This window comes from Mugil cephalus, chromosome 7, assembly GCF_022458985.1.
Source record: "Mugil cephalus isolate CIBA_MC_2020 chromosome 7, CIBA_Mcephalus_1.1, whole genome shotgun sequence".
In the NCBI taxonomy this organism is placed as follows: Eukaryota; Metazoa; Chordata; class Actinopteri; order Mugiliformes; family Mugilidae; genus Mugil; species Mugil cephalus.
This window is the reverse complement of record NC_061776.1, coordinates 15,598,099-15,621,675: the sequence shown is the minus strand read 5'-3', so window position 1 is coordinate 15,621,675 and position 23,577 is coordinate 15,598,099. Positions and strand designations below refer to the sequence as shown.

The 23,577-nt window shown below is 45.4% G+C and overlaps 1 protein-coding gene across 10 annotated transcripts in view; it reads left to right on the top strand.

The window, feature by feature from the left end:
* Window positions 1–23,577, top strand: part of kmt2cb (lysine (K)-specific methyltransferase 2Cb) — a 61,095-nt gene that overhangs the window by 12,936 nt on the left and 24,582 nt on the right. For 8 of the 10 annotated variants that reach the window (XM_047589487.1, XM_047589486.1, XM_047589482.1 and 5 more), the window contains 24 exons: window positions 758–905; window positions 1,766–1,969; window positions 3,600–3,709; window positions 3,855–3,964; window positions 4,768–4,930; window positions 5,049–5,220; window positions 7,434–7,548; window positions 9,626–9,801; window positions 9,935–10,287; window positions 13,992–14,069; window positions 14,281–15,002; window positions 16,425–16,547; window positions 17,798–17,914; window positions 18,153–18,257; window positions 18,998–19,102; window positions 19,189–19,370; window positions 19,637–19,801; window positions 19,904–20,010; window positions 20,146–20,217; window positions 20,319–20,531; window positions 20,976–21,095; window positions 21,356–21,481; window positions 21,568–21,704; window positions 22,809–23,001. In XM_047589487.1, coding sequence (XP_047445443.1) covers window positions 758–905; window positions 1,766–1,969; window positions 3,600–3,709; window positions 3,855–3,964; window positions 4,768–4,930; window positions 5,049–5,220; window positions 7,434–7,548; window positions 9,626–9,801; window positions 9,935–10,287; window positions 13,992–14,069; window positions 14,281–15,002; window positions 16,425–16,547; window positions 17,798–17,914; window positions 18,153–18,257; window positions 18,998–19,102; window positions 19,189–19,370; window positions 19,637–19,801; window positions 19,904–20,010; window positions 20,146–20,217; window positions 20,319–20,531; window positions 20,976–21,095; window positions 21,356–21,481; window positions 21,568–21,704; window positions 22,809–23,001 — 4,116 coding nt within the window. The remainder of the gene's footprint in view (window positions 1–757; window positions 906–1,765; window positions 1,970–3,599; window positions 3,710–3,854; window positions 3,965–4,767; window positions 4,931–5,048; window positions 5,221–7,433; window positions 7,549–9,625; window positions 9,802–9,934; window positions 10,288–13,991; window positions 14,070–14,280; window positions 15,003–16,424; window positions 16,548–17,797; window positions 17,915–18,152; window positions 18,258–18,997; window positions 19,103–19,188; window positions 19,371–19,636; window positions 19,802–19,903; window positions 20,011–20,145; window positions 20,218–20,318; window positions 20,532–20,975; window positions 21,096–21,355; window positions 21,482–21,567; window positions 21,705–22,808; window positions 23,002–23,577) is intronic. The other 2 variants (XM_047589479.1, XM_047589485.1) reach the window with 2 other exon arrangements.

Genomic DNA, 23,577 nt, shown 5'->3' with positions numbered 1-23,577 from the left:
AAAAATGTTTGTTGCCTTATCAAACCATATAGTGACACATATTTATATGAGTGATGTACACCCCTCCCCTCTCCTCGTGTAAGACGTCTTCCACAGGTACACTCAGCTATTAGCAGGTAATGAGCTTGAATTTGTCCTTGCATAATTCCATTGGATGACACAGAATCATTGTGGTATTAGCCTAATTACATGTCGATGAAATATTAATAAAATTTGGCGCGGCCCAAAGTCTCAGCGAGCACGAGTTTCGCGAGTTGTTTTGTGTGATTATTAAAGTCAATTGAGACATTTTCGGGGGGATTTTTATGTCAAAAACTCTCGTGATTGGGTTCAGTTTTTATTCAGGCAAAATAAGCCTCATTAATATTAAACCCCGCTTCTTGAGACATTTTGCTGAAATGTTTCTTGTTTATTTCCTGCCCCCATTGTTATTTCCATTCTGTACGAGAGCTTGATGTTCCCACCGGGTTCACTGTAATCATCGCTTGGGCATATGGCTCCGTGTTTTATCATCCATCTCACTCATAAAGGCCGCGTTTTGACCTGGAGGAAACTGACTAGAATGCAATCAACCTGCCCTGTGACAGCTCGCATCTGTCAGAAGCTGTATGCTGATTGTTTAGTCATAACCTGCTATAAACTGAAGAGCGGCCGACGGCGCGGAGGCCAGGACTGGACGCTCTGTAATGCTCCTAAATGCACTGGATAAAAGCATGACTAACTGACCGTTTTTATGTTTTTATTTCGTCGCCACCAGAAACACAAATCCAGCCGATGGAGACCGTGGAAGTGGTGACCACTGAAGTGCCAGAGGAGGACAAACCCTCTTCCCCTCTGGCCCAGAGCCCTCCAGCCGAGGATTCAGCAGGACCATCTGTCCCAGCGAGTAGAGAAGTCAAAAGCAGGTTAGAAAACACTAACCTCTGCCTGAACCCTAATTGTTTTTAGAAACCAGGAACCGCTCGTGTTTGTTTGATTAGGTTTATTTGGATAAGCACTAGTATGCAGATGCCTATTTTCGTCGACCTGGCGTGACACGCTGTTTGCCCCCGTGCACATGAATGAATGGAATTAAATCGGGAGTCATCTGCTGGGAGAGGCTGCGCTCTCCTCGCAGGTGCCACTTCGTTAAAGGTTGTCATCAATCTTCCGGCCCGTCCGCGCTATCGATGTTAGTGATGGAAGGCAGATCGGACGCATCTCCTGGGATCTTATTACCAAGGTCATCTCATCGCTTAAAACAGTGATAGGTGTTTGCGGCCCGTTTTATTTCTCAGCTCCCCCGGCTTTTTGGCTAGCGTTCAGTTTTTTCTCTCTTCGCCGCGCTCGTCTCGAGTGAAGATGGCTCTCTGGAACGTTTACACGTGCAGATATTATTTATATATTTCAGCTCAAAGAAAAATCCATCCACAGCTATTATTTATTGAAGCAAAGACGTGGCGATCAATCATTATGTTGGAAATTGTAACAAACCTAAATATGGCTACCTAGCATTTAATTGAAGATTGTAGAATAAGATGTGGGAGAAGGGGTCTGTCTTATTCCATTATTATTCTTCCATGTATTTTCTTTATAGCTATATGCTATGAGTGTTAATGCGCTTGGCGCCGCCCGGCTGTAATGGATTCTATGTACGTTGCCATTAAGTCAGTCCCGCTGCCAGAAGAAGGAGGCCTTAATTCACGGTGACACGCATGGCACTGTATTAAGTCACAGTAGGTATATATAATTAAACACTCCCTACCGCCCGATTTCTTTGTTTCAGTGAGCGTCTCTGTGCCTTCTGTTACTGTGGCGGCCGTAGCCTTCTGGGTCAGGGGGATCTGCAAGCGTTCAGCACCACGTCTCATCTTGACGAACTCCTCAGCCAAAAGGGCGAAGAAGGCTCGACAAGTGATGGCGGTGACGGTGATAAAACCACTCAGCCAAAAATGGCCGGAGAGACCACCTCAGGACAGAAGGAAAAGAAGTAAGTAGAGCCGGCCTGACGCTGCTGTCACAAATGGTTTCGTTGTCGGCCCTGGGTGGGAGAGATCTGTAATAAGTTAATGAGCTGCAAGAAGTCTGGGTTTGGTTGAGGCTTCTTCATTAATTTACATGCTTTTACCTCAGTCTAATGGAAAACTATTTCAAAAGAAGTGTAATTGCCCTTTACGCCGTCCCTAGGACATTGTTTCCGTGGAGTCTTAAAAAGACCGTTTGATAATCCCAATTTAAGGCCTTAAAATGCCCCAAATATGAGCATATTTTGCTTTGCAGATCTTAAATTACATTTAGTCAAGTCTTAAATCCTTACGACCATTTACTGCTTCATTTGCAGTATGACCCCCTCTGGCCACGCCCTATTATGTTTCCGTTCCTCATTAGCGGAGCCCGCCCCAGGGATGTCCTGAGTAGATAGTTGAATGACAATAAATGTTGTTATTTTTAAAGTAATTCTGGATCTCTGATTTACTTAATGCAGGTCTTAAATTTAACCCATAACAGTCTTAAAAAGTCTAAAATTTCACTTGTTCAGATGTGAAGAAACCCTCCTGGGAAATCAGTATTGATACATCATTGATTATCCTGCAGCTCCGCCGGTACATTCAAGCACACTTCATTCACACACACTGCCCCCCAGGCGCACTGAGGCTATATCAGGTGAAGGGTGCGCGGGGGTCTTGTGTTTGTGCATGCGTACGGCCGCGCACCGTGCCAACAAAGGACCCTCCTCGGACTCTTTTGGCCAGCTGCCTAATTTGTTTTGGTCCTTTGAAACCAACTGGATGTCTCTCTGGTTTCCCACTACTGTAATGGCCGGTGAGGGGGGGGGGGGGGGTATGGAAGTGTGGCTGGGTGCCAAGCCGACCAGTAGCTGGTGTGTTGTCCGTGTGATTGGTCACCGGGGCCAGCCCCCTGTTATGCCACACAGAGGAAGAGGAGGGAACGCGGGGTGTGATTTGTCAGATGGACCGAGATGGTGGACAAAGAGCGTGGAAATGCGAGGAGGAAGAATATCGTCTCTCATGATTGGTTATTAAAACCTGGACATTAGACAAAAAGCTGTCGAGGCCGTTTGTCACGAGCGTGCCGTCGTGTTTTCAGAAACCAGTCGCTTAATTTTGGTTTGATTTTGGCCGCGCGTTTGTTTACTGGAACCTGGGTCCCTTTTTAAATGCTAATGCCCCCCCCCTCCACATTTCTTGCATGCTATACTACTCACTAGTTCAAGCCAGGGACTTGGAGAAACACATCCTTTTCAACAGATTTTATGAGACAGAACAGCTAGCCTCTTGTGCACACGCCAAACAAGATGGCCCTCTTCCTCCTCCTCCTCCTCCTCCTCTCCCCTCCCCCACAGCTTTTTATTTGCTCTCTAACATTTTTCCCCCAGCTTATTCTCCCTTCTCCTATCTTCTGTCTTCATTTCTCTGCTTTTGTAAAAACTGCGCATCGTCCTCTACCTTTATGTCCCCGTCCTCGATACATTCCTAAGTTGATTCAGGCTGTCCTTCTCTTACATAGCACATCTTTTAATGGTGCTCTTTAAGAAAAAAAAAAAAAAAAAAAAAGCTGTGCTCACTTGCTTTCTTTGCAAACCTTCTTCTTTGTTCCAGTGGGTCTGAAGGCTGTGAGGAAGAACCGGACCCAGCCAGTCGATTTTGGGATGAGCTTTCTCATGTTGGCCTTCCGCAAGATCTTAAAGTCCAGTCTCTTTTTGAGTCAGGTAAGACTGATAGACCGAACCTTTTTGTGTTTTTGTGCGGTTAGCGTTTAGCTCTCTAAACGCTTTAAATGCCGGCGCGTTTAAACGGTCTGTGATATTTTTTGATTGCAATCTTCGTCAACTCCGTCGTGTCTTGAAATTTCAGGGCAATGCTGGGCACATCAGAGTTGTGCCTTGTGGTCCGACGGGGTTTGTGAGGGCGAGGGACAATCTCTGCTTAATGTGGACAGAGCCATTGACTCAGGGAGCACAAAGGTGAGTCAGGGAGAACATCCGTGGACTAATGGGTGTTAACACCATCTTAATGTGTTGGGGCAGCGGGGAGGGACTGCTTCAGTGAGGCACAGCAAAGCTGATGGATCAGGCTGGCTGGTAAAGGTCGGCCCGGCAGCGTGGATCCCTCAGCTGTGAAATGGAAAAGGTCACGCCACTCAATAGGGCTGAGTTCTCATGGCAGCTTGGCTCCTAGCGGTGGAAGTGGTACTACTCACAGCTCTGTGATTGTTTTTGCAGTGCATTGCTTATGCTGCCTGCCACTTGATGGCCAGAGTGGCAATTAGTGCGCACTGATAAAAATAGGAAAGAAGTGCTAGTGTGACCATTAGACCAGACCGTATTAAAGAGGTCTGATGGAGGGATTAAGTAGGGACCCCCTACCGACTGTATGTGTTGTATATTAAACTCAGCCTGGAGCTGTTTATAAATATACAGTATTGCTAATATTAAGCTATCCCTTATCCCTTTATGTTGGATTCATGTTAATGTGTATTGAAAGAAATTTAAATTTGTGGGGGGAAATTTAAAAAATATATATAAAAAAAATGTTTAATCAACCAAAGATGCAGTGCAGTGCCTCCACAGACCCTCTAGGGGTCGTGGACCCCCTGTTGAAGACCTATGCTGTATTACTTTATTATTACAGTAGCTTTATGTAAGATAAGTTAGTCATGTACGGACATGATTTAATTAAAGTCCTATTTTTCCTGCTCAATGAGACATTTTAGCTGCAGAAAAACAATTTTAGGCATATTTTTTAAGATTCTTCTCTTGTTCTGCAGCACTGTGCATACTGTAAGCGCCTTGGAGCATCCATTAAGTGCTGTGCTGAAGGATGTGCTCAACTCTACCATTACCCCTGTGCGGGGGCAGCTGGGACCTTTCAGGATATCAGAAGTCTCTCACTCCTCTGCCCAGAACACATTGAATTGGCCATTCACAAATGTAAGTTGAACACGGTTCCATACGCCGAGTGTAAAAGAACATTTTAGACATATTCTGAGAAATTTGACTAAATCACTCTGTAATTTTCTGACTTTTTGTTCCTTTTTACTGCCCATAGTTGTAGATGATGTAAATTGCGTGCTTTGCGATAGCCCGGGGGACCTATTGGACCAGCTCTTCTGCACCAGTTGTGGTCTGCATTATCATGGGATGTGCCTGGACATGGCTGTGACCCCTCTGAGGAGGGCAGGGTGGCAGTGCCCGGAGTGCAAAGTCTGCCAGACATGCAAGTGAGTCACCCACCCACTTAAATGACCCACCGCATACTGAAGCTTTTTGTCCACTCTTGTCTTTCGCCTCCTTTTTCTTCCTACTTCATTTCTGGATAGCCACCAGGCATCATGCTCGCTGCTGGTTTGTTTACCTCTGTGGTTTGTGAGGCGCTAACTGGATGTCGTACCCTGAAGCTCAGTCTTGTAACCTCTGACCTTGTTTAAACACGGGAGCTCCTTCAGCAGGATGACCTGTTTGCCTTGGGTGACCACTGTCCATTGAGCTTTAAGTTCTGTATTTACATAAAAACCCCGGTCTTGTCTTGTTGCAGCATAAGATGTTTTCCAAGAAGAGTAAATGTTTTGTGGTATTTTGTTTTAAAAATGTAAAAGTGTGGAATGACGATTCATTGTATATTGATTGATTCATTAGAATGATTCAGGATGAACTTAAATCCTGAACGAATTGACTGAGCATGACACAGTTTTTACATGCGTACATATTTATTCTATATTTGCAAAACAATTTAAATATATCTAATGCTGAGCACACTACGATTTCTATAAGAGCAAGCAGCTGTTGTGCAAGTTAATTTTCTGCGTCCTGGAAAAGCTCCAGGAATTGAGACAAATCTTAAAATGTCCGAGCTGCAGAGTTGTTCTAGTCAAATAACTTTGACAGTCTCACAGGATTATTGTAGTTTTCCCTACAAGCGTTAACCTCAGCTGTGTAAACATCAGGGCTGTCGCAGTATGCTGGTTTTGACGATAATCGTTCTATTAAAAAAAAAATTTCAATATAGAGTTAAAAATGCGCGCATGGTAATATCGTGTAAATCTTTGCTGCCCAAGTTGGGGTTTGGCCCGCAACCATTTGTCCAGTGTATGTATTTTATTTTTCCCACCGTCAGCGCTCAGAGTCTGCGCTCGGTCTCATTAAATACTGTTTATTTGTGCACTTCCACTCCTGACCAAAGAATAACATTGTGATACATTGATGGTAGGGGGGCGCTGTTGAGCTCCTGCCAGCTCAAATCCTGTTAGGTGAAGAAGAAGAGCAGCGAGTGAGAGGATGCAGACGGAGTGTGTTAGGTTAGACAGTGGCGCACAGACAAACGAAAATTGGGGAAAACAATTATCTTTTTCCCAAGGTGGATTCCCCTGCACCGTGTGTTGTATGATTAATGGAGGCATGTTTTGTCCTGTTTGTTGCACTAGTAGGCTAAGTACAGCACTGATTTTATTTCAGACATGTCTTGTCCCATGTTACTTTGCCTATTGCACTAAATGTCTTTGTATTTGAAGATATAAGTCCAAGACCTAGTAATGTTCCATGTCTGTCTTCAGATATTTCAGATGCTTCAGTTATTTTTCTTATTGAAAGAAGACAAATAGACGTTCAGTAATTTTTTGAATGTAAATGTGAAGCACAGTAACCAGGGTCATTGATTTTTTTTTATATATTAATATATATATATAGTGTTTATTTTGCACCTGCATGCTGTATATACCTATATTTAACTTAATATAATCCAAAATTAACATTTTGGACCACAACCCTCCCCCCGGATTCAATTATATATTATTTTGAGGGTAATATTCATTAATTCATTAATTCATCTCCCAAAAGAGAGAAAACTACATAAAATTAAGGATGCGATTCCTGAATCTTGTTGTTTTTATTTACATTTTTCTTGATATTGTGTTCACTGTCATAACTGTTCGATAATAAAATAATTAAAACCTTAATTGAGACGTCTTCAAAAAAGAAAGGGAAACGTTGAGTAATGTATAGTTTGTGTGCTCTGATTTTAGAAGTGTTTGTCTCCACTATTTGCATATTTACAAGATCCACATATTGTTGTTGTAGCAAATGGGATTTAGGTTAACCCTGCAGTCTTCAGATTCATGCCGTCTGCTTGTCCTCTGTGTCTTGGTGTAATCCCAGATTGAGTGCAGTGCCCATTTGAAACGCTCCGTTCAGAACCGGACATTTGCAGCTTGCTGCTAATTTAATAAGACCACAAATAAACCTGACAGTCACTATAAAACTGAAACCACTGGTGAGCTCAAACTTACACCTTGGGAGGCAGTTGCTCAACTGGGACCTAAAATATATATATGCGAACATACACAATTTATTCAGGAAGCCTAACGAGCGACCAGATGACTATACCCCTTAAAATAACTATTGTAAATGTTTCACACGACCATCTCTCTTGTCTTTGTAGGAACCCAGGAGAGGACACTAAAATGCTGGTGTGTGACACGTGCGACAAAGGCTACCATACCTTCTGTCTGCAACCTGCTATGGACGCTCTTCCCACCAATGGATGGAGGTGTAAGGTAGGAACCGACCTCTCACGAATTAAGAACGCGACTCCCAGGAAATCTCCACCGGGTGCAATCCTACGAATTCTCCGACGCACGCACGACAATATTCAGCGGGGGAAAATATTATAAGCTGAGAATCTAGGCTCTGACACAGCATGTGTGAGAATATGCCTTTAAGGTGGCTTTCATTTGTTCTTTCTGTGGTTAAATGACTCACGCTGACCCATCTTTTAAAGGCTTCACTTCAGCCTGAGCGCCGTGAGATAACACAATGTGCACAACGGTGTGCGTACATGCGCTGCCTTCTTTTTGCGGTAGGAATATGTCACAGTGTTGGAGGTAGCAGGTGATGAAACGTCTTCACACTTGGCTTCTTGGTTTGACTCAGCACAAGAGCAGAGCAACCCACACACATCCTTGGCACTCGCCTGCCCCCCCTGCCCCACCCCCCCCACCCTGCCCCTCCACTCACATGGTGGTTTTGTTCTTCTCGTTTTTCTGAAGTGGCGATCAATGAAAAATGAGTCCTCGTTCGGGTTCCCGTCCTCTGTGATGTTTCTCTCATGTTGTCTTTATGTTGATCTGAGGGCCATATTGGCAGACTGAGCTTTAGGGGGGGAAAAAGCTGACTCATGCTGAGATAATAGTTAGTCAACTAAATTGCCAAGTCACCATTTTTACGCAGTGCAGTTACACGTTTCATGAGAAAGCGCTGTCGCGAGGTCACGAGGAGAATGTCGGGATTCGTTTTCTCTCTTCATTTCACTGAAACCCAAAGATGATCAGAATGTCTTTGTCCTTTAACTCATCCCAGCGAAACGGCTTTAACGACGAGGACGCTAATGAGCTCCATCTGATATGTGATGTTTTTCTGCAAAATTTGACTTCGTTGAATTGCACGGAATACCTCAGCCTGTCCCAATTATCGTCGGTCCCGCTGCCAGTAAATCCTGAAAATAACCAAAACCACCAAAACTCAAACGTCAGAGCTGTGAGAGTTCTCCAGACGATCACCCAGTGAGTTGCCTGCTCACTAAAAACGAAACCGCCCACCCGTTTAGCACGCACGCTAAATGTGAGCACCTCAGAGTAGAGCTGCTGTTCTGACCTCAAAAACGTCGAGACATGCGCTTCCGTATGTGGACGGTGAGTGAGTTTTGTGTTAGTCTTGGTTGGTGGTCAGCCTGGGGTTCGTCGTTGCGTTCCCTCATTTATGTAATTTCATTTATTTATTTATTTATTTATTTATTTTTTTTAACAAGGACTCTCTAGAGTTGAGGCTAATTGTTACCGTCACACCGTTGGTTTCTAGTGCATTTTCAAGCTGTTAGCGGTTTGCACACAGAGCCTGATGAAGCTAAACATTTGCATTGACCCTCTGAGTAGTGGCCGGATGGGGTCTTTCTGTGTTTGCATCTGCTACATGTGTCTGTGGGAGTTTACTCCTTTTTTTAAACTGTGTCTAATAGTTGAATTTAAGCTAAAAATATTGACAATTTTATTCTACAACAAAATTTTCTTAATTCCTTTCTTTAATTCGCATATTTTTTTTTCTGGTCCTTTATATCATATATTGTCTGTATGATGTTTTGTCTGTAAGAGCGTCTCAAATATGTTGCTGTTTTTGTCTCATTTCTGGAATTAGATGGTGTCTCTTTAAAAGCAAGGTCCGTTAGCACTTGTATGCAGAAAGCAGAAGATAAAAATTGAAATGGGTAGATCGCAGCTAATACTGGTTTAAAACCTTTTATCAGGATTAAAATGTCACTCATGTTTTTATTATTGAAAACTTGCTTCATTTCCAGTTCCCTGCCATTTGAAGCTACGTGGTGTTATTTTGCAGCAACTAGTAGTTTCGTAGCTGCAGCGTGACATTTTGATTCCCTTTTTTTATTTATTTTTTATTATTCTTTAATGAAACCAGATTTTGCTGAAGGATCTTTCTCATAGCACAGGACATCGGCCTTGACGGGTTTTATGCTCGGCCTCCGTTCCATCACCAATCCGCCAGATCTGTGCGGCACGGACTCGATAGCCGCACTGCGTTGGGTCTTAATGACTTTTGACGTCGTGTTGTTTTTCACCTCAGAACTGCAGAGTGTGCCTCCAGTGTGGGACGCGAACTAGCGGGCAGTGGCACCACACCAGCCTGCTGTGTGAGAAATGTGTCCTGAACCAGGACCCCGCTCTGTGCTGTCCTATGTGTGCTTGCATCGTGGACCCTGAGCACCACAAAGACTTACTACTCTGCCACACGTGTAAGAGGTAAGAGGTCAAAGCGATGTTCCCCGATAACACTAGCGAGGAAACCACACCGCTGAATATGTCAAAAACCTCAGGATCGTACCGAAAAATCCGTGTCAAAACTATCTCTTAAATTCCTTTGTACTCCTTTCAGATGGCTACACCTGGAGTGCGAGCGTCAGAACTCAGGCCAAGCAGAAATCCACCCCAGAGAGGACTATGTTTGTTCCAACTGCAGGTCTCCTGCTGCAGAGCAGGCGCTACAGGCAGAGGATATGGACACGGGCCCAGAGCTCAGCCCTCAGCCAGCCTCCATGCACACAAACTCTGAGACTGGCCTACAGCTGGCGCAAAAGCACACAGACCTAGAACCTGGCACTCAGCTGCCTCCTGAAATGCACAATGACCCAAAACCGGAATTACTTGCTGTTCCATTGCACTCGGATCCAGAGCCTGTTCAGGCTACCGTCCAGGAGGAGAAGCTAGCCACGTCAGACCAGAAGCCTGGTAGGTCTTTGTTCCGGAAACATTACATTATACACAGATTACACACACTCATCCTTTCGCTTGTTGTCTTTTTTTTTATCATTTAATTATTTTTTTATTTTATCCAGCTGCCTTTTATTTTCGCGAGTAAGCGAGCGGCCCTCCTGAGTAGCAAGTCGGGGGAATGTAACACTTTTGATTAAACAAACTTACACATCAACCACCAGGTTGTGTGATTGAAAATGAAAGAGAGCCTTTGTTGTTGTTGGGGACTCATTGACTCAGCCGCTAGCCATGCGGAGGCCGTTTGAGAGTTTCATCTCTGCAACACCTCTTTGGGCCGCAGCACCGGTAAAATGTGTGAAAGTTGCAGATGAGCGAATGGGGAAGAGAGATGTTTGGACCAAGACGAGAGAGGAGCCCCCCGTCTTTTATCTGAGGACTCTCTAATAACAGATGGTATCGTACCAGCGGCAGATTAAAGCAACTCTATTGTCTTTGTGATTCCGTGTTTTGAAACTTTGAAGTACTTTGTCTCTATCATGTCTTCTTGAAAGATAGCGTGTCACCGAGGGAGGAATTGATCATCTGTTTACTTTGCAGAGCGCTTCTTATGAAATATGGCTTAGGTGCACATAAAAGTTTAGCTGCACGGTAAAAGCAAACATTGAAGATAATGTGCCGCTTGCTAACGATAGTCGACTGAGAAAGTCTGATAATGCAGTCTGGAAATGCGGAAGAATGTTTTTCTCATCACTTTGTGTAACAACAGCAGGCGATAATGAGAATTGAAAGCTTTATTGGTCATGTAGTTAATTTAACTGGAACTGTTAGGGAAGACATCTGTATTTTTATTGCGCTACTTTTAAACAAACTATTCCGACAGATTTCAGCGCAAAATGAAACTTAACATTTTATGTAAATTTACACATTAATTTAAAACAGGGAGAAAATGATTGACATTCAAGGCACCAGCTCTTCACCGCGGTGCCTTTCTCTATTCATTCTTGACATGACGACTTGCTCTCGTCAGTTCACTGAACGACTTGACTTCACAATTAAAATCCGATTAATTGTGCAGCCGCAGCTCAGACAAAAACTTGCCATCTCGACCGCCAACTCTCAAAGTCGGCGGTCGAGTGGTTTGAGTGGTTTTTCAGGGAATTCAGAAACGCAAGCACATCCGAGTCCATCTCCGATTCACCGTGGATTAATTTAACACCTTGAATCCGCTCGCACGAAGCTCACATCTGCATTTCAGCTCTGCTCCGACAGCGCTATGGCTCCAATATGAGGGGGGGAAAAAAAAAAATAGTGAGCCGGGGGATGCCAGTGGGACCCGGGCCGCTCATTTACTCCTAGGCAGCAGACACCACAGACGAGAGAATGGATGGGAGTAGCATGGTGGTGATGCTATCTATCACGGATCCCCTGTCTGCTAACCTGCCTCGGAGCTATGCTGGCTTATTCATTACCGCTCACACAGCCTGCCTCGCCTGCCCTGCCTCACCGTGCACCACACAAACGTCTTCCTGTAGTCATGCACTGCTTCATGAATAGATTCAGCTGCCAGGGCAGCGTCTTCCCCATTGTGTGTTAAAGGCACGTTGAGTTTACCTGTGATCCCTGTATTGATTTAAACTGAGCCTTTGTAGGTTTATGTTAAGCGCCTCAACATCAGATTGCTGTATGTGTCACGCTGCTCTCTGGCCCCGGATTTGGGATTGTGAGTCAAAACCTCTTGAATTGAAGGTGAATTGGAGAGTTAAATGTTTATTTTTTCGTGCCACAAGTAGTTATTAATAGGAGGAATTAGTTTTTTGACGTACTGAGGTTTGTTTTGATATTGGCTCACTTTCCGATCATGACTGCGCTGCCAGCCGCCCACATGTAATGCAATTAAAGTTATCAACCAGAGCCGTTCGCCACTTGCCAATTTCCACCATTACTACACAGGCTTTAACAACAGGCTTATAGTGACTCGACTAACACGTGCCGTTAGATCCGCTACCGCGAGCGCGGGGTAGGCCCCCCGACCGTAGGACTTTGCGGCGTTAATCAAAGCCGCGCGTTCATCTAAACCATCGCAGCAGCCACTGTAGGAGATGTAGGAAGCCGGGCGTTAATATGAATGCGAATGCGCGTGCAGCTCGGTCAATAGCTGATGGCTGGAGATGGTTAGAGGCCCATCTTCCTAATTGACTTTCTGGCATCAGCACCGGATGAGCACCTGCAAGCTGCACAGTCATGAGCCCGGAGCACACAGACCCTGGGATGTTGGTTGTCATGGTTACTCCCTTCCCTGGCAGAGATGCGTAGCAGGTGCATGTGTGTGTCAGGATCAGTGTGACATGGGAACTTGTGGATGGAAATGGTGGGCGCCTCCTTAAGACTGGGCTATCTGTACTGTCAGAGGCCGTCTGGCAGAATATTGGCTCGGCGCGTGGATTCCTGATAGCCAGGAATGACTAGTTCTATTCAGGACGAGCTAGTAAAATGCATTGATGTCTTCGAGACAAGGACGCGTTACAAACCAAAGAGAGCGAGAGAGGATGGGAGACATTAGATTAATAACAAAATGCGGTGTGTGATAAAAGCTCATTTTGTGCTTCGTGACGGCTTGTTTCTCAAAAGTCACTGTTTTACAGTAGTTTTATTAGTGGACGGCATCAACGTTTGGATCATGATTTGGACATTTACATTATAGAGTGATGTTTGTTGGTTTTACCATCTGATTTAAGATGATGCTTTCACACCTATATTTCTTTTCATAGTACAATATTGTTAAAGGTTGCACTTGACTGACTGCAGTTCGCTGCGTTTTCTACTGGTTGAGAGAGGAATTAATGCAGTACATTTACTGAGGATGGTTTATTTTACCGCGATGATGAGTAAATATTGTAGAATAATCCCACACTAGCAGTAAAACAGGATTGCCTGGCCCCCTGTTTGCACTGCCTGCTGATGTGGAAATCCTGCGACATTTACAGCATGGAGATATTAAAATAAAACAAAAAATTAAATGTTATCAAAATGAAATGAAGAAAGGTGGATAAATTTGGTTTATTTTGACATATTTATTCATATTTGACCACATTGAAGCTGCTATGTCTGTAATGTCAAAAGCAGCACGACGGTCTATCGTGATAATTATAGTCTGTGTGCAATAAATATATACGTGTGTGTATATTTATTAATTAATTAATTTATTTTTCCATGAGGTTATTGTTTGCATTCATCCATAAAAAGCTATAGCTAGAGGACAGGTCATTCAAAACGGAGACTGTCCCCAGATATCGGGGATGTCTGGTCACCCTAAAAAACTCAAAACAACGACACAGCACCTTTTTTTTTTTTTGGCATAAGTCTTCTCGTTCTGCCGCTTCATTTTTCGGACCTTTCAATCTTCACGCCTCACAGTGACGCAGTTGCACCATGTGTCCTTAGAAGTGCTGCATTGAAAACTGGAACAGTGTCCCAAGGCGCAGCGTTCTGAACGCTGTGCAATCACATACACTGGTATGCAAGCATAGTGAAAAAAAAATATCAGTATTCGGTATGCCGCTCAGCCGTGATGCCTGTTGTTGCGTGTCCTGATGGCCGTCTTTATTCTTTCTACAACGTAAAGCGTTCAGTCTCTCCACATTCATGGCTCTTGCCGTTAATGAACACATATTCCATCTTTTTAAGGGCTTTTTATATATATTAATTAATTTCTCTTGCAGAAGCAGAGATGGCAGACGGTGTCGAGAGGCAGGTTACTGAGCCTTCTGTCAACAACAGTCCGGCAGAATTCAAACCAGGTTTGTACATGCTGCCCGTTTATATTACCGCAATATTGATTTGCCAAAATATAGCTGTGGCTCCTGTTGTAAAGGTTGTGTTAAATATTCACACTGTTCAAATGCTGTCAAATCACTGGCACCATTTTTTTTTTTACCAGTTTCCACATTTATCTGTTGATGGACCATGTGATTTATTTGTGTACATTTCTTCGTGATGTGTCCCCCGCAGAAACAAAACCAGCAGTAGGGGCCGAGCTCGCACCCACGGAGAGTCCTGCGTCTTCAGTAACTCCGAGCCAGGACGCCTGCCCTGCCCACCACTCTACGGAGGCACTACAGACACAGGATACCACATTACAAATCAAACCAGCAAATACTGAGACCTGCCCCGCGCAGGGCACGGTCAACCCCAGCACAAAGGATTTAAAGGCCATCATCTCAACCACCAAAGAACCAAGTACTGCATCAGTACCATTCACGGACCAACCGATGGAAGTCTCACTAACCCAGCCTTCAAGTACGGATGTAGTCGGGCCTTCTTTCCTGGAAACTGCTCCGAAAGAACTCGTTGAGGAGAGGAAGGAGGGTATTTTTCACAGGAACCTGGCGGAGACTGTTACACCCTCAGCTTCTAGTACATCAGAGGAGATGGACACTACACTGGAGAGCCAACCTAATCTGTCGCTCCTCAGCTCGTCTTCAGAGGAGAAGCCCGTCAAAACGTCTGTAGAAAGATTAGCCGAAATGGTTTGCTCTCCGTCACACTTGTCCCCCGTAGCCCGAGGGACGTCCCCCAGAGAACTACCCCAGACTCACATGCTACCTTCGCTGAGCGACCACAGCGGCGTAATGCCAACTACCACCCTCATACCATTCACCCCAAAGATAGGAATGGGAAAGCCGGCCATCACGAAGAGGAAATTTTCTCCTGGGAGGCCGCGGGTGAAACAGGTAGGACATCATGTGACAAGGATTCGCCGATTACGCTTTGTGTTGTCGTCCGGCTGATTCCACCCGATTCCCTGTATCAGCCCCAATGATAAACTAAAGGAGTGCAGGTTAATAGTGTGTGCTCCTACCCTGTGTGCGCCTGAATTTGTGTGCGCGAGTGTGTGTGTGTGTGCGTGTGCGTGCGTGCGTTTGTCTGTCCTGTGGCATCGGCTCTATGAAATTAGATTACGTTTTCTTCGTGGCACTGGAGGGTTGAAACCGCTTGCATGGTTCAGGAGATGTTTTTTTCAATTATGCTTTAAATCGTTTTACGTCAAGTTTTACTTCCCGGCGCACTGTGCGAGCTTAGCGAGGCGGCGGCGGTGAAAGATCTCGCTCACTTTCTACACGTTGCTCGTTTGTGCGCCACACGTTAGTCACGGCGTTTTATATATATTTATATCCGAAAAGAGCTTTTGTTGAAAGCCCTCACTATATTCCACCCCAGTCTCTCTGTTCATCTCATGTCCATGTCCATGTTACACACTCGCTTCATTCTCACTGTCACATCGAGGATCAGAATTCATCATGTCACAAATTACATTGACCACTTCCTAGTTATCCCCCTATTAAACCATCAACAGCAGTGGGTCGCTTGTGGCTGTGGGTTAAAAAAAAAAAACCCTTTTAATCTCTTAATATTGGCGTCCCCGGGTCTAGAGACTGTGACAGAAGCTGAATGTAGACACTAAGAGAAATAATAATGGGAATTGAATCGCACCCGTAGCTATAATATATTATGAATGATGCTGGTGAGGGTAGACGGATTCAGTTTGCAAAATGTTTTATATTTCCCAGACATAACTCGCCTCTTAAATAAACATTACGTGGCTCAAACTAATTTGTTACTCAAGGCCTGGGGAAATCTCCCAGCGATTTGAATGTAGCTCCTCTACCGTCCGGCATGCCTTTGTCTGATGCGCTCATGTGCTGCCGTACTGACGCAACTCCTCGTCCTGTCAACTTGCCAAACATGCACGGTTGTCATGGCGAGAGGTAGCAGGGCCTCTCTCCTCCTGCTGTATGATGCCCTGGCAAATTCTGCTGCCTGCAAATCCGACTAACTCGCGTTCTCGCTTGTGCGGAGAGTCCGTCAAACTCGTGTGCATGAGAGAATCGGCTTTTAACACAGAATGCGACCTAATGACTTGTCCTGTTCGTATTTTGAGATGCTTGTACCTCTGCGTAGATGGGCGTGTGCTGAGCGACTCCCACATGGCTACATTAGAAGCTCACTACATTTCTTTAACATCTTTCTTTGTATGTTTTATTTCTTTGCTGGCTTTGTTTTTAAGTTGCTGCATTTTGTCGCCCTTCCTCCCTCCCTCCCTCCCTCCTTCCCTCCCTCTCTCTCACTCTCTCACCCGCCCCTCCCTACCTTAGGGTGCATGGAGCCCCCATAGCAGTGTGAGCTCACCCTTGTCCTGGTCACCAGACCAGCCAGAGGGGTGGGACGTCCCAAAGACCAGGCAGTCCTCTGGCAGCCCCGGCTGGAGCATCAGAGTGGTAAATACCGTGGCTCACCAGAGGTGGCAGCGCAGCAGCTGCCCTCCGTTAGCCCCCCCTGTTTACCGTAGTGACGCACACTCCCCGAGTGTTCCTCAATGTCACTGACGTACAATAAATATATTGCAGCCGACGCTAACAATAACCTCCACCGTACAGTGAGAGATGAGTCAGAAACCAAGGTCTAAGCTAATGACTTTATGAAGTCATTTATTTAAATCAAGGATACGGCTGCGTTGACGAGGGTTTCGCCGAGTAAACACTTACAGTGAATGGTTAAGGGTGTAAACGCAGTCAAATAACGTTTCGGTATTGAGAGACGGCGTTCCGTTTCCTCTCGGTCGGCCCGGCACAGCCTCGTCACTTTTCTTTTGTCGCATGCAGCCGTGTTCAGGTATTTACTTTTATTTCTCAAACGCATTTTTCTGGTTTTCACTTTGTAAAAAAGTCTGCAGCGGGTTGTTGCCATGGTGACGGTGATTACTGTTAGCAAGGCCGGGTGAGGGTTAATTTGTACCTCTGGTAGGGGTAGAGTGCTAGTTGAATACAACGCCGCGCAGTGTGTTTGTCAGGAGGCACATTGGACGGGAGGGGCCTTGGTTTTAGGATTGGGGCCAAATGCGGGGTAAATGTGAAGGGATTTTTGGCGAAGGTGCTGGAAGGTTCAGTCAGAGACAGGTTTGACAGCCATGATTAGGCAGAGGCCTCCTGTCGAAAATGTGCCACAGGCACAGTGGAACCTGCATCGCTAGGAGAGCTCAGTGGTTTCGTGCTTTCCCTCTCGCTGCCTGGCTGTCTAGAAGAAAGTGCATCTCAGTCGCTTTTAAAATTAGCTTGATTGATGGATGTTTTTTTCGTCTAGTTCAACACTTGCGAAGTGGAAGGCTTAGTCTTGTGTATTTTTAAAGTTTTATCTTTACTGCTTTTCGAAACTTCACAGCAGTACTCGGCATTGCTTAGGTAACGCATCGACTGTATTTGCAGTAGCAGCTTGCATCCATAGTTTTCTAAAATGCATATGCAATACTCTGGACAGTGAAGCTGATATACAGACTTGTGGGAGCGACCGAAAAATCCTCCACCCCAAAACTTTCAAGTCCTTGTCTGCTTAGCGTAACGATGACCTGAACAGCACGTGCAAGAAAGTAACAGTTTTTTTTTGCCAACGCTCGTAACTTGCGTCTGCCTGTCTCAGTTTTTAACGTAGGGAGGGGTCGGTGTCTCGTCTAATTTTAATCATCCGTCCGCAGGGTCGAGGCTCTGGCTTCCCTGGGAGAAGGAGGCCCAGAGGCGCTGGTCTGTCAGGTAGAGCTGGACGCGGCAGAGCCAGAGGGAAGAACGAAGTGAGTCCCAGCATCCACCCTGGGGTATGTACCGTCAGCCAAATGGCTGCTCTGCATCTTCGTCAAATACCGCGCTTCATGCAAATCAGTGTTTGTTTTCCCCCCCAGCTGAAGGCCGTCAATAGATAGCAGTAGCTAGCATGACCTTGGTCTCGTTAGTAAATAGTAAATTCCTGTTAGCTGAATTGAACTCGTATCACCAAAAGATGTCTCTTTTTAATGTTTTAACGCTTATTCTCTGTGTTTCTCTCCCGACATGCAGGTCACCACGATAGAAACCCCGTACCCAGTGAAGGAGGAGGAGGAGAATGCAATGCACAACACAGTGGTCATATTCTCCAGCAACGACAGTTTCACGCTGAAACAGGTGTTTTACCCTTTTTTCTCTTTTTGCTTTGGCCGAGTGTCCCCGGTGTTTCGTTTTGAATCCTAATCCATGAATTTTCCATCCGGTTAGACGACCTGAAAATTAAATCTGTGCTTAAAGACCTCTCCCACTGGAGATCATTAATTCCTGAGTAGGTACTGCCAGCTGCCTGTAGGAAATGTAGTCACAGGGTGATTGTGAAATGTTACCATTTCGCATTTTGTCTCCTGAAAATGATTATTTTTTTGTGCTGAAAATTAAATATTCTTTAAGAGTTTAGGAAGAACTGTAAAGTTAGTACTGTAGGACGGTCATGTGGTTGACGTCCTGTGTTTCCACCGTATCACTTTTCACGTAAAGACTTCTCCGTCTTAACTCCCAGATGTGAGCTGACTCACTCTGTCATCATTGTTCAAGGCCTTTTACGGGCCAGTATTTCAGTCATGTTTATGTACATCTATACTGGAGGATCGAGGAACAACAATGAATACGCAGCAACATAAACAGGATTGCTTCTTCCAGTGCTGGTGGCAGAGTTCGAATACGACACTCATGTGGTTGGGTGACGACGGACAAAAAGTTCTGTTTGTGTTTTTGTCCCTGAGACAAAGTAGTTTCTTTGTTTTTCCGCACAGAAAATAATGTTTTATCTGTGTGGGGTTTGTTGTCACTCTGTCTCAAACTGAACTGGACAAACTTGGCAGAACAGGGCAACTCATTATTTCCTCCTCCTTTTTCAGGACATGTGTGTGGTGTGTGGGAGTTTTGGTCTCGGTGCAGAGGGACGTCTTTTGGCCTGCGCCCAGTGCGGCCAGTGCTACCATCCGTTCTGCGTCGGCATTAAGGTGCGTTATGATTCCTTGTATGCGCCATCAACACCGCAGCTTAATTGTTGGAAAACCAACTGAACTTGTCTCCTTGCTTCCCTCAGATCACCAAGGTGGTGCTAAGTAAAGGCTGGCGCTGCCTGGAGTGTACGGTGTGCGAGGCCTGTGGTCAGGCCACGGATCCTGGCCGTTTACTGCTGTGCGATGACTGTGACATCAGCTATCACACATACTGCCTGGACCCTCCGCTTCAGAATGTACCCAAGGACAGCTGGAAGTGCAAGTGGTGAGAGACTTTACGCTGCCAACAAGCAAACATTCAAATTAAAACAGAACCTGTGTTAAGGCTGCACAAAAGATGAGACAGCCGTACGTTACTGTACACCTTCTTCAGTGTTAGAGCGGGTAAATCAGGCCATACGCCACATTTCATCATCTCTCTCTGTTTGATCTGTAACATCTTGCTTTGTCGCAGCGTGAGCACAGAGTAGTGAGTTACTGTCTTTGAAGTCACCTCGGGTTGAATGGCCTCTGAACTTCCGTCTCCTGTAGGTGTGTGTCCTGTACACAGTGTGGTGCCACCACCCCGGGCCTAAGGTGTGAGTGGCAGAATAATTACACCCAGTGTGCCCCCTGTGCCAGCCTTGTGACATGCCCGGTCTGCCTGGTGGACTACAGCGAAGGCACCGTCATCGTGCAGTGTCGCCAGTGTGACAGGTGGGCAGTGTTTTCTACAGACCCGTCAGCTCGGGGGAAACTGGTCTCGGCGAACTTTCATGATCGTAATTGGCTCTTACCTGAACTCACTCGTCTCCACAGATGGTTTCACGCTTCCTGTCAGAGTCTCCACTCGGAGGAAGACGTGGAAAAAGCTGCAGAGAGCAGCTTCGACTGCACGATGTGCCGAACTTTCAAGACCACTAAAGGTGGGAGCTCAGCGATTCCACTAAACGCGTTTGTGCTGTCACGTCAATAGACTTGATTACGACATGTGTTCCTGCTTCTTCTGTTTTGTTCTAATGACTTTTGTGTGTGTGTGTGGTTTTTTTTTGCTGCTGCAGTTGTGACGAAGACCAGAGACATCACTGAGCCACTAGTCATGACGCAGGTTGTCACAAAGGCTAGAGATATTGGTAAGTTTTACCGCTTTCCTTTACTTCCAAGTGAATTTGACTTGGATTTCTGGACCATATACTCGGTCTAAAAGCGCACAATAATCGTTGTGTATTTTCAGATCTTTCTAGGACCTACACGCAGGACGGTGTTTGTTTGACAGAGTCGGGACTTTGCCAGCTCCAGAGTTTGTCTGCCACAGCGTCGCGGCGAAGGAAACCCAAGCCAAAACTGAAGCTGAAGATCATAAACCAGAACAGTGTGGCGGTGCTTCAGGCCCCGGTGGACCCCATCTCCGAACACTCCCGCGATGAAGACATCGAGGACAATAGAGGTGCTTGTTTTCTCATGCACGCAGTGACGTGGACTACCACCTTTCCTGTTTTCAATATTTTAGAGTGCATTAATAAAAATTAATTCAGATGCGCTGACAGTTAATACATTTCCTATAATGTTCTTGAGCAGTAGCTTGTGTATTATTCACATCGATATGCGCGACCGTTCCATAAAATGTGATTTAAAAATTTTTTTTTTTTGGTAACATCTTGCTAATCCTCCAATAACACATTTGGAGAATGTATTCTTATCTTAAGTCCCTCTGGAAATGAATGCCCTTTGTAATTTGACTGGTGAACTTAATTTCAATCAGGCTAATGTCTCACCACTGAGTGGAGTTCAGATCGAATCGACCCTGGCGCTGCGTTCAGGGGCCCGACCCGGGGTCGTCTCCGCTGCAGGGCTGTCACTCATCATCAGTGCTCTTCTCTCCTTCTCACAGAGGCGGAGCTCCTAGATTGCGAGGCGAAGTCTGACTCGAGCCTGGAGCGAGAGCCAGCAGAAGACGACGCCAAGGGGGCCGACGGCGGCAAGAAGAGGAAGAGGAAACCGTACCGGCCGGGTAGGGCACCTGATTGAAGGAGACAGCTCCTCTGAAGCGTAAAATGGTGCAGTACATGCCCGACGTTGTAGCAGTAGCAAAGCACTGCAAAGCATCCCACTGCCTCTGATGTACAAAGGGCTCAGTCTAGTGTTTCTGAGCTCTGCTGTTTCTTTTTCAGAACCAATTTCATATTAATATCACCTCCATTATCGTTAGGGAAACTGTGCGGTCAGTGGGTGCGTTCATTGAGAATTAATTTTCGACTGTCTCCTTGCAAGGCATTGGTGGGTTCATGGTGCGCCAAAGGAGCCGTCCAGGCCAAGGTCCAGGCAAGGCAAAACGATCTCTCTGCAGAAAGGATTCTTCTGGCTCCGTGTCAGAAAACCCTTTCGGAAAAGATGAAGGTCCGTTCGCTAGGATTGTAAACAGCATTTATTTCAAAAATAATAGCTCAAATTAAGAAGCTATAAGAGATGATTTCTTTTCCTAGTAGCAGGTTGGACAGAGGCTCTGCCAGATACTCCCGTGGATGAGGTGCCAGCTGGACCGGAAGTGCCAGAAAAAATAAAGAAACGCTATCGAAAGAAGAAGACCAAACTGGAGGAAGCTTTTCCCACCTACCTGCAGGTTGGTGAACTGCGATCCGTGCACTTAGTGTTTGCCATTACCAGGAAACTAGATAGTATTAATAGAATGGATGTGATAGAACGTTTTCATAGCAGCCTATTACCATTACCTAACCTTGTCATGTGAAACACTATATATCAATTTAGAGGAAGGAATCCATTTCAAATTTTGTAAATTAAAAATTAACATTAAATATATATATATATTTTTTAACATGATCCCAATATTAAGGCAATGCAGTGAAATGAAATTATAATTGTTTTAAGGAAAGGGACTGCATTAGTCGGTTTCTGTGCACAGATTGTCTGGTCGTGTCATGCCATATCATCATAAAACGTGTTTTATCTCACCCTTGGGAAGGTTGGGAATCCAAAGTGCATTGCCTGGAAACCACTTTCAGAACTTCAGTGCACGGTGTCCCTTCTGTGAGCTTTTTTTTTTTTTTTTTTTTTTTTTGAAAGAGGAACAGCCTAAAGGAAGCCACTGTAGAGGATACTTGTCTGTGATCATACTCTTTAAATGGCTCCTGTCTTAGCTGTGAACCGACGTACGAAAGCTTAACTGGAGATGACTTCAAGCCTCCGTGTCCCCAGCCAGTATCTCAGTGTCACCTTGCGTCGGCTGAAACATAGATGTGTGATGTGCATTAAGCCAACGGCAGCTGTCGGGGCTGCTCTTTATCCCACCACAGTACGGGGGAGAGAAGGGGGGGAATGTTGAGTCTAACCTAAAGGTCCGACACAGCGAAGCACATTTCATTAATAATTGAGACAGAAACGGGGGGCTTTTAATGTCTCGGCGCAGCGGTGAACTGCAGTTGCACGTTGTTGAGGATAGTAGCTGACTTGTGGGTATAAGTGGTTGGGGGAGGTAGGTGCTGACAAAGGTGAGGTCAGCGGCAACGTGACTGTTAGTTTCAGAGCTTCTCTGTTTCACTTCAGTTCTCATGGGGCCTTCAGCGGATGCTGAATAATTTCTGTGTGACACGGTGATGTGTCTCCCAAGAATGATGGCAGGAAAAATGAGGTGACAGTTATCCAGGAGAACATGAGCAAGTAAAGCGTCAACACAGGAGTGATCGGTGCCACGTGTTGTTGTGTCCAGGAGGCTTTCTTTGGAAAGGACCTGCTGGACAAAAGCAAGCAGAGCAGACAGCAGGGAGGGGAGTCGGGCCTGCTGGAGGACGGGCAAAGCCAAGTCGAGAGGAAGCACTCGGCCACCAGCTTCCTGGACCCCTCGTCGGACCCTCTTCTCAGCGCCTCGACGGCATCCCATCCCGCCAGATCAGCAGCAGCACGTATGTACACACGTCGCCTCCGTTCTGCAGGGCAAGACAACTGACGATTCATTGAATCCATTGAACTAAACGTGGGATGAGACCGGCCTCAGTTAGAATTGATCTGATAGAGATCGATGCAGGAGTTGGAAAAGCATAATACAACAGGGGTATTTTTTTCTGCCATCACTATTATTATTCCATGAAAAACCTTTCGTTAATTCATGCAAGTCATAGTCACCAGCAGCTCCATCCACACTGAGACACTTTAATTAAACAATAACTAAATCCCACTAGGAAGCTTCTGTTCTGTTTCTTTGCAAGTTCGCTCTGTCTTGCTTTTCTGTCTCTCTCTTGCTCTCTTGATCTTGTTTTAAAAAAATTGAATAAAAAGCCTTGGTAATGATCAAGACCTTCAGCTTCATCAGCAGCTAATAGATTCCTCATCGTATGTGCTGCCTGCACTGCTTTCACACCTAAGATTGTTTTGAGATTTCCTGTTGCTACAAGTGTCAAACCTGCTTCCGACCTAAGTAGAGACGGTCGTGGTATTTCAGTTAAATAATCATTTCAGAAATTCATTTAATTCTTTCTTTC